General features: G+C 42.5%; 1 protein-coding gene across 1 annotated transcript; it reads left to right on the forward strand.

Annotated features, from left to right (window-relative positions):
* The first annotated feature begins 136 nt into the window (after nt 1-136).
* Nucleotides 137-9,914, forward strand: LOC125371654 (organic cation transporter protein-like). Its single transcript, XM_048402496.1, has 12 exons — nt 137-202; nt 2,404-2,484; nt 2,956-3,123; nt 4,155-4,380; nt 4,580-4,683; nt 5,617-5,771; nt 6,032-6,200; nt 7,200-7,418; nt 8,019-8,245; nt 8,416-8,597; nt 9,046-9,197; nt 9,748-9,914. The coding sequence occupies exons 1-12, from the start codon at nt 180-182 to the stop codon at nt 9,845-9,847; spliced, it is 1,806 nt and encodes a 601-aa protein (XP_048258453.1). The 5' UTR covers nt 137-179; the 3' UTR covers nt 9,848-9,914.
* The last annotated feature ends 773 nt before the right edge of the window (nt 9,915-10,687 follow it).

The raw sequence follows: 10,687 nt of genomic DNA on the forward strand, positions 1-10,687 counted from the left end.
ATCTCTTAATTCAGATAGTCAGCACGTTAGATTAGCAACATTGCGTAGGTATTGTGTAAGTAAGTGATAATTGAAAATGTGACCATATCAGGACCTAAGAGCATCGGTGGTACAGATAACGACCTTATTCCGGGTACCTCACTGATGAGACACACGGAATAAAGACTGGCCACTAATAGATGCTTCTCTTGGTTGTCTCAAGGTAAGATATGTTCACTTCATATATATTGTATGTTCTTAAACTATATTCCTATTTTCCTGTTTTCTATTGCATTCTATATTCTTAGTTGCTTTGAATATAATCAACATTTTAAATTAGGCAATAATGATTAAGGTAACCAGTTAAGTTAGTATTATAGTTAGGTTAGATCATGTAGCACGAGAAACAATCTAACAATATAGTGTATATTAAAATAGTATAAAATATAATATGATAGCGTTTTTAGACATTGGTTCAGCAAATTAAAATTACACATAATCGGGCACGTGGAAGCAAAGTAGTTCTTGTGCATCTGTTGTCAATTGTATATTTTATTGAATGTCTGCAATTGAAGTGTATGTAAATGAATGCATCTCCAAATGATTACTGCGTGTGTTCCATTCAAATGATTCAAACTACCCTTGATGTAATTAATGTTTAAACAATGTACTTATTAAGCGCGGCAACTATACTGTACACGCAAAACCCGTGAGCACACATAACACTTGTTGTTTAATTCAGCTGCTCATGTATTGCTATATTTTCAGTATTATTAAGCTCTATTTATGTCTACATTGTACACATACAATGACATGCCGTCGGGCATATGACGTTTGGTTATTAACGGTAGTTTAGATATAAAACATGTGGCCATATTATTTAATTAGCAGATTGAAATCTTAATAATATTTGTGTATTCCTATTATTCGGTTTAAGTTGTATTCCGTAAGGTTGTATTGAAGTCAAGCTCATCTTTACGTTTCTCATAAACATCAAAAGATCATGTATGATTATTTTAGTAATGGGTGAGATATTTTTTAATATTTGTGTATTCTTATTATTCGGTTTAAGTTGTATTCTGTAATGTTGTATTAAATTAAAGCTCATCATTACGTTCTTCATAAACATCAAAGATCATGTAAGATTATTTTAGTAATCGGTAAGATATCTATTAATGTATGTGTATTCTTATTATTCGGTTCAGGATATCTTCTGCTGGGTATATTGGGGGCACGGGTGGCCCAGTCGTCTAAGGCGCCGCGATTCGCTGTGCAGAGTTGCGTCCCTTGGGCACGCCAGAAACCTATGATTGTGGGTTCGAATCCCGGTTCGCCCCAATTACGTTTCTAGGTTTGTCAGCTCGTGGGTTCACCGAAGTAGTAAACGCCTGAGACCTTCATCACTTCGGGCTTTCCTCCCACATTAAGCTGACACGCCGTGATATAACTGGAATACTGTTAAAAGCGGCGTTAAACAAAACTCACTCACTCACTCTGCTGGGTATTTTAAAGTAACGCTTATCATTACGTTCTTCATAAATAGCAAAGATCATTTAAGATTATTTCAGTTTTTGGTAACACATATCTAGTACGTGTCTAATCGAAGAGTTATCTTATTTATTTAAAATACATTGTCCTTAATTGCGCTATATCACGTGTATTATATTTTCAACCAAATGTAAAGTGTCTTCGTTTTATTGTTAAATGCAATTGTTTATTGTATGATACATTGTAAGATTTATACTGTAACTGTTAGTTCATAATTTGCGGAATACTTTAATTGTCTTAGGTTGTACTTTGTTTATGTTTTATTGTGATATGTAAATGACTGATGAGACACACGGAATAAAAACTGGCCACTAATAGATGCTTCTCTTGGTTGTTTTAAGGTGTGCGGTCCCTCGCTAATTCCCCGACAACTAATTCTAGGAATTATAATTAGCCTTGACCAAACAAACCTTTAAAGGTTATTATAGGTCATAAGGTTTATTATAAAAGCATAGGCATCGATGGTAATGTTTTTTTTTTTTTTTCTTTCTTTTCATTTTTCTTCTTTTAAACCAAACCGCCCAGAATGCCTCTCTTCCCTCCATCTCTGCCACACGTGACTGAAAAGAATGGAACAAAAAAATAAAAAATAAAATAAAAATAAGATGCTAATGTTATATCCTCTATAACAGTTTATTAGATAGTGAAGTGGCCACTCTTATCACGTGTGTGGCATGTCCCCTCCCGTCCCCTGTTGACATGACATGTGAGGTCACCACTGGTGTTTGAGGTCAACACTAACGTTTCATGGCTGTTGGTTGATCAAACATTGTAAGATGAAAGAACGACTCAGAGATGTGCCAGTGCTTACCTTACATGACAAGATAATTCATGTCGATGAAACCCAGTCTGAGGCGTGTGCGTTATTACCTACAGGGGCATTTGTTATCCTCACACAAAGACGGGATCTCAGCCTGCCGGACAAGTCGAGCGGACTTTTCCCCACGCACACCAAAGGTACAATCCAATCGTTGTATACTGGCGACAGTCACATGATGTTTCATGGTTTTTAAAAGGATAGTTTAACATTGTAAAATGTTTTCAATGATTACATATATGTAAAGCCTGATTGTTGGGCTAGAATAAGACGTGTTGATTATCTCCCGGCTCCTTCTTCCTGCGATAAGCGTTATACATATGTATACGCTTGTGGTCCCATTCCGGGTTATAAGTCATCTTCAGCAACCCATGCTTGCCGTAAAAGGCGACTATGCTTGCCGTAAGAGGCAACTAGCGGGATCGGGTGGTCAAGCTCGCTGACTTGGTTGATGCATGTCATCGTATCCCAATCGTGTAGATCGATGCTCATGATTTCACTCACTGGAAACATTGTTGAGTGTGGCGTTAAACAAGAAACAAACAACATCAGACTCTATTGAAGTGGAATGATTAATGTCATGCAACTATTCATTTTGCATGGTGACCTAGTGAACACATCAAAGGAGTCGACATGAAGACCTTCGACGAGATTCTGACGCAGGTCGGGGAGTTCGGGACTTATCAGAAGAGACTCCTGTTCTTGATATTTCTCCCCTCGGCGATGACTGCCTTCCTGACACTTTCCGGTGTTTTCACACTGTACATACCCCCTCATAGGTAACACTCTCCGTTTCTTCACACTGTACCAACGCCCTCACAGGTAACACTCTCCGTTTCTTCACGCTGAATGCCCCCTCACAGGTAACACTCTCCGTTTCTTCACACTGTACATACCCCCTCACAGGTAACACTCTCCGTGTCTTCACACTGTACATACCCCCTCACATGTAACACTCTCCGTGTCTTCACGCTGTACATACCCCCTCACAGGTAACACTCTCCGTGTCTTCACACTGTACATACCCCCTCACAGGGAACACTCTCCGTGTCTTCACACTGCACATACCCCCTCACAGGTAACACTCTCCATGTCTTCACACTGTACATACCCCCTCACAGATAACACTCTCCGTGTCTTCACACTGTAAAAGTCCCCTCAGATGTAACAGTCCAATTGCACCACCAGTAATTGTGTCAGTTCGAAAACAATAATTGACCCCCATATTCCCGAGGCAAGGGAGTTAGTTAATTGACTGTAAAATTCCAGTTTCCAACCTTACCGAACTAGGCTGGAAATATGCAGGTATATACTGGCTGGATTAACGATTCTATTTCAATAGTCTAATCAAAATCGCGTAACGAAATCGACATCCGTTTTTGTAAACTGTTGTGCAGATTTCGGTCGACTGCAGGATTTGCAACACGGCGTCATCAGATATTTTCCAAACCTTTTCATGTTTTTAATCAAGTTGTTCACGTGATGCATTTCGCGAAGTAAGGCCGGTTTTATTACAACAAAGTATTTGATTATCAATTGGATCGTCTTGGCGCCGCCATTTTGTTTGAAGCAAATGCAAGTGAGGTGAGAGGTGGCCATTAGGGGGGACATAGAAGGGACATAACTCGTAATAGCCACTGGTGGCGCTACGATCGAGCCCAGAAATTCCAGCCGAGTTCCGCAAGGGTGGAAACTGGATTTTAACAGTCAGATGACTCTCTTGCCTCAGGAAGATGTTGACCTCGAGCTGATACCATTTATTCAATTTGCTATTTTCATGCTATTTTTCTTCTCTGTTTCCCGACAATAGATGTGCAGTCCCCGGCCTCAGTAACGACACCTACGCCATACAGGGAGACAACCATCGTCGTCTGGTCAACTTGACCATTCCCATTAAAGATGGCGCATACTCCAAATGTGATGTCTACACGGATGACGTCACAGACCTTGCTAAAAGGGCAGACAACTCCAGTCAGTCCCAGTGTGGAGAATGGGTGTACGACAAATCAATGTTTACATCCACCATAACAGAAGATGTGAGTTATAATTTGTAATTCAACTTTGTTTAGTCTTTTTTGTTTTTTGTATTGACAATATGTGATATTATATATTTATTACAATACAATTATTGCCTGCACCGTGCGGCTTAAATGTACAAATATATTTATAACAATATCACTATTTTTACAATGTGAGGATGTTCCTTGTTCCTGAGATATATCTGCTTTCTCGCAGCTCAACTTGGTGTGTGACAATAAAGTGATGCGGTCCCATTCCAACATGGCGGTGATGGCGGGGAAGCTTGTTGGCTCCTTTGGGCAGGGTCTGGTCAGCGACATGTGAGAATACAGCTACCTTTACTTGTAATAACAGACTACATATTGACATTTCAGAAAGAATTCCCCCCTACCTTAATATATCAACGTGAACAGAATTTGAGATCGCACTGTCATATCGTACGAACGCTGTTATGGTGTTTCGACCATTGGACGAACTTTGTCAACGAGACAGAAAATGGCTTCACGTGTGAGTCGACATCAAGATATTAGTTCCCAGTCAGTCAATTTTTCCAGCTGCATGGTGCGATCTCGGAAATCGCGTTGTTTTTCAACAATTTCCTTTTCTCAATTTCCTCACACGTCAACAAGAAAGTAACCATGTTGAAATTCAATGGAGCATCAACCTTAGCCACGAGTTTGGGTCGGCCCAACCGGAAATATTCACCTTAACTAAGGCTACTTTAGGGTAACACTTGCACAAAGTGATCTTAGCGCCAAGTCTGTTGCTAGCCAATGATGAAGTATGGGAGTTTCATGCAACAGGGAGTCGACTTTGGTAAAGGCCTGAGGTTAAAACTTGAGGATATGAGGTAACCTTAGTGCTTAGGTCGTTTTGTACAACGGTCATTTTCAGTCAGCCATTCTTACAATTTTCACAGCAACTTTGCCGTTTCCGCCCAATGGCGGATGGTCGAGAGTGGTTGATGTTCTATGTATCATATCATTTCTATTATGAATGAAATTCGAATCAACGATTACAAGTAAAAGGAAGTACAGTAAACTACGGTTATAACGAACTCAAATGCACCACTAATTTTAGTTCGTTATAACCGTAGTTCGTTATAAGCATATATACAACATCTATACAGGAAATGGCAGGGACCAAAAATTAAGTTCGTAATATCTGTCAGTTCGTTATAAGCGTGTTCGTTATAAACGTATTTTACCGTAAACTATTCACTTCCTTGTCGCGACCCTTCATTTCTGTGACAGATTCGGGCGGAAGAAATCGTTCATGATGTCCCTGTGTGTGATGATTTGTGTCGGCTTCCTCAACTACGTCATCCAAGACTTCGCCTCCCTCATCATCATCCGGTTTCTCAATGGCGTTGGGTCGACATCTGTATACATCGCCACCTTCATCTTGGGTCAGTCAACACCGATTGTCCTCTAGAAGAGATATTCTAGTTAGCAGAAATTGGCATTTGGAAACGAAACATTACCCTGAGATGATCTATGCTGACTTGTAGCTTGGATTGTGAGTGAATTTAGAGACCTGTTGTTTTGACCCCATCACTCTTCTCGCTTTTTTACTGTATATACACACACGACGTCAGGATTTCTCCATGACTCTTTATATCTCATTAAATCTGCACCATGATAAACAGTTACCGTGTGTTTGTTTCAGGAATGGAACTGGTAGCTCCTTCCAAACGCTTGTACCCTGGAAATTTAGTCCTGTTTTTCTGGGTGACGGGGATGCTTCTGATGTCGGGTGTGGTCTACTTTATCCGAGACTGGCACAACTACGTCCTCACTTTGGCATGTGCTCCAGTCCTCTTCCTCTGCTACTGGTGGTAAGTCCTGGTCCTCTTCCTCTCCTACTTGTGGTAAGTCCCGACCCTCTTCCTCTCCTACTGGTGGTAAGTCCTGGTCCTCTTCTCTCCTATTGGTGGTAAGTCCTGGTCCTCTTCCTCTCCTATTTGTGGTAAGTCCTGACCCTCTTCCTCTCCTACTGGTGGAAAGTCCTGACCCGCTTCCTCTCCTGCTGGTGGTAAGTCCCGACCCTCTTCCTCTCCTACTGGTGGTAAGTCCTGGTCCTCTTCCTCACCTACTGGTGGTAAGTCCTGACCCTCTTCCTCTCCTACTAGTAGTAAGTTCTGACCCTCTTCCTCTCCTACTTGTGGTAAGTCCTAGTCCTCTTCCTCTCCTACTGGTGGTAAGTCCCGACCCTCTTCCTCTCCTACTGGTAGTAAGTTCTGACCCTCTTCCTCTCCTACTAGTAGTAAGTTCTGACCCTCTTCCTCTGCTACTTGCGGTAAGTCCTAGTCCTCTTCCTCACCTACTGGTGGTAAGTCCCGACCCTCTTCCTCTCCTACTGGTGGTACGCCCTAGTCCTCTTCTTCTCCTACTTGTGGTAAGTCCCGACCCTTTCCTCTCCTACTGGTGGTAAGTTCTGGTCCTCTTCCTCTCCTACTGGTGGTAAGTCCCTTCTTCCTGATTACCGTTAGTGAGGTCCCGACCCTCTTCCTCAGTACCGTTAGTGAGGTCCTGACCCTCTTCTATTTTCTACTGGTAGTACTGTCCCCCATTCGAAGAGTCAATGCCGTGTTTTGTATGATGAGCTAATTACAAAGCAAGGCTGCCTCACCAGCTCAAGAGTAACATAAAAACCATGGGGACAATTAACTGACATAGTGAGACCATAGTCAAGAACTCGTCCACCATACTAGCCATGTAAGCAGACTTAAATAAGTTATTAACGACAATAGCATATGTCCTGGTTGTTTGTTAGTCACCATGTCGAGTGGAACTGATGTTCTAACCTTCTAGAAGTCTGTTCATCTCTGTTAAAGGTTTATACCAGAGTCTCCAAGGTGGCTGATATCCAAAGGCAGGTTTGACGAAGCAGAAGTCATCATCCGGAAGTTTGCGAAAGTCAACAAGACCACAGTTCCGGAAAATATGTTTGATGGCAAATATGTGGAGGAGACTAAAGCTCCAACAGGAAAACTGTCTGAGCTGCTGACAAACAGAACCCTGGCCATACGCAGCTTCATCCTCTTCTTTCATTGGTAAGCGAGCGTTTTCATCACCTCTTTCAAAACCCTTTTCATCTTGCATGTTCATTTAATAATTAGTTTTGGCATATGTCGAATCACTTTTTGTGCATGCACGATATCCTTCTTCCTCTTGCATATAAACGCTATTTACCGTCTCCTTCCTCTTGGATATACACGCAATTCAACGTCGCCTTCCTCTTGGATATACACGCAATTCAACGTCTTCTTCCTCTTGGATATACACGCAATTCACATCTCCTTCCTCTTGGATATACACGCAATTCAACATCTCCTTCCTCTAGGATATACACGCAATTCAACGTCTTCTTCCTCTAGGATATACACGCTGTTCAATGTCTCCTTCCTCTCGGATTTACACGCTATTCATCAACTACTAACATCAACTCAACATCAACTTCTCCTTCTTCTTTAATATGCATGTTATTCAACACCTCCTTCCTCTGGTATATATACGTCATTCATCAACTGCTACGTATTGTACAAAAACCTTATTCAACATCTCTTTTCTCTGGTACGTACTCATTATTCAACGTCTCCTTTTCCCTGGAATCTTCAACTGTGACTTTTGTAATCTATGTCTGTGTTAAACAGGGCTGTGTGTAGTCTGACCTACTACGGCTTAACACTGAACGTCACCAACCTCAGCGGCAACGTCATCACCAACTTCGTTCTGTCTGCGCTGGTGGAGGTAGCTGGGTATCTGCTGACACTGTTTCTGCTCGACAGAGTTGGCCGGAAGTGGCTCCATTGCGGCTTCTTCCTGGGCGGGGGCCTCGCGTGTCTCGCAACCATCTTCCCAGTCCTCTATGCTGGAGAGGGTATGTACCAATAGCTGTGTTTGAGCACAGCACTATTTCTATTAATACTAAAGAAATGTGCATATATATAACAGTGTCCATGTCAGGCGGATTAAATGAAATCAGTCTGTCGACATAATAATTCCACAGGTCACGTAATGTCTGATTTCAAAATCTCCTATTTTGCACAGACGCGAAGTGGACGCTCGTTTTGCTGTCCCTGATCGGCAAGATGGGAGCGTCAGGAGCCTTCGCCACCGTCTACATCTACACCGCCGAACTCTTTCCAACTCCCGTCCGCAATGTCGGGCTTGGGGCCGGGAGCATGTGCTCGAGACTTGGGGGTGTCATATCTCCCTACATTGTAGATCTGGTACGTTGAGAACTTCCTCCAGGTGCTTGCTTCAGATATTAAACCACACGAGCACAGTGAAAGTGTAAAAGGGTTCCACTCAATCCCCACCTTCCCGAGACAAGGGAGTTAACTATCTATAAAAGTCCAGTTGACTGGGCGCCGCCATTTTGTTTGAAGCAAATGCAAGTTATATGAGAGGTGGAATCTGATTGGTCAGTAGGGTGGTCATAGAAGGGACATAACTCGTAATTACCACTGGTGGCGCTACGATCGAGCCAGTAAATTCCAGTCTAGTTCGGCAAGGGTAGAAACTGGGACTTTATAGTCAGTTAACTCCCTTGCCTCGGGAAGATGATGAATCCCCAGCAATGTTACTTTTCGTCGTACGTGTGAGGACACTGCAGCATTTGTTATGGTGTATGTGATGTAGTGGTGCGTGTTGCTGACACAATACTTCATTCTGCAGGGCATCTTGGTGGAGGGAGGGTTTGGAGAAGCTCTTCCCCTCATGGTGTTCGGTGGCGCGGCGGTATTGGCGGGAGTGTTGACCTTCTTCCTCCCAGAGACCCTCAACCAAGACCTGCCGGAGACCATCGAGGACGCCAAGAACATTGGCAGGTAATAATACTCGGAGTATATCATGGTGCTTGGACACTGTGAAAGATGCCAAGACTCTAGGCAGGTAACGGTACTTGTAGTGCATCGTGGTGTCTGTGCACTGTGGTGGATATCAAGACTCTTGGCCGGTAACGGGCGTATATCATGGTGTTTGGATACTATGGTGGTGCTATATATTGCAGCTGCATGAGAAAATCAAGTGATGCGGTTACACAGAAAAAGTTTTTTCCATCCGATACTATTCGTTCGTCTTGTAAGAAAAGTTTCCATTTTGTATATTATATGCACTAAAGTTGCGGTTGTATTAGAATATTTGTTATATGTTTTTTACGCCTAAACATCAACATAAGATTGGACATACAATTTCAAAAAGTGATTCGATTTTTTCGTAGGACGTATCATGTGATACCGGGCCGACTGTGTGTTTGTTTGGCTCCGCCTTTCAGAGAACAAAGTATATGTCTTGAAGGAGAGGCCCCCAAAGAATCCCACACTATAATCACGGTCGATCCCTATTACATGACGGTGATCTATCTACTTCATCTTTCAGAACTCGGGCCAAGTCTGCTTCAAATGTTTACGAAATGAGGAAGTCACTGGATGGCCGGGACATTGCTGTGTTTGCTCTGTCTATCAAGAACAGAGACTGAAATAGTTATAGCTGTCCCTGTCCACATGTAACAAAGATATTTGGATTAAAAAAGTATTTGAACAATCTGGACATGTCTGGTCTTACTGGTGGTAGTAGAATATCATGGTGCTTGGACACCGTGAACACCGGGCTTTTTCGCAGAGACTTCCCATGAATATGGAAGGGGTTTTGTCTCTCAACAGGACATAATCTAAGATCAGGACTACCTTCAACTGCCAACACTATTATTACGTGAAGCTGTTAGGGCAACTGCGTGAGAATATCAAATCTTAAAGTCGCGAGACACTCACTAACGCTGTATTGTTCCACCTGGTCAATGCATCTTTTCACAAATCTATTGTCGCCATGATTATAATGCATGATGGTGACTTTGAAGTAATTAAACATCCTCCGTATTTTGCAGATTTGCAACCAAATTTCGAAGCATTGTCTGGCAAACATTAGGCAAATGATGATGATCCCGTTTCTTCTGTGGAGGACATTTTCCACTACTAGGAGGAGGCCTTCTACCCCAGTCATCCGGGCACTACAACGTCGTTGGCAGAAGTGTGTGGGCCTTGGAGGGGAAAATGTACATGGTATTTGATTCGACACTGTTTCAACCGCCTCTCGTCAGCTAACTTCCCTCTGCCGGTCCTTTGTTCACAACCTTGTGCGCCTGTTTTAGTGGTTGGCCATTGTTACGTTTTATAGGCATATCCTACACCACGAGATCTTGTGGTTCAGTGAAATTGGACAGCAAATCGCTACATAAATCAAATTCTTCAACCTAACCTTCTTCCAATCATTGACCGCCAGAGGGACCTGTTTCAACAGGACAACGCTCCACCGCACACAG

The sequence above is a fragment of the Haliotis rufescens genome, unplaced genomic scaffold (genome assembly GCF_023055435.1).
Source record: "Haliotis rufescens isolate VD_foot unplaced genomic scaffold, xgHalRufe1.0.p SCAF_26, whole genome shotgun sequence".
Taxonomy (NCBI): Eukaryota; Metazoa; Mollusca; class Gastropoda; order Lepetellida; family Haliotidae; genus Haliotis; species Haliotis rufescens.

Coding starts and splice junctions, on each gene's coding strand:
- LOC125371654 (XM_048402496.1), top strand. CDS start 180: ATGCTTCTCTTGGTTGTCTCAAG. Junction 4,381..4,579: donor CATCCACCATAACAGAAGAT/GTGAGTTATAAT, acceptor GCTTTCTCGCAG/CTCAACTTGGTGTGTGACAA. Junction 5,772..6,031: donor CATCGCCACCTTCATCTTGG/GTCAGTCAACAC, acceptor TGTTTGTTTCAG/GAATGGAACTGGTAGCTCCT.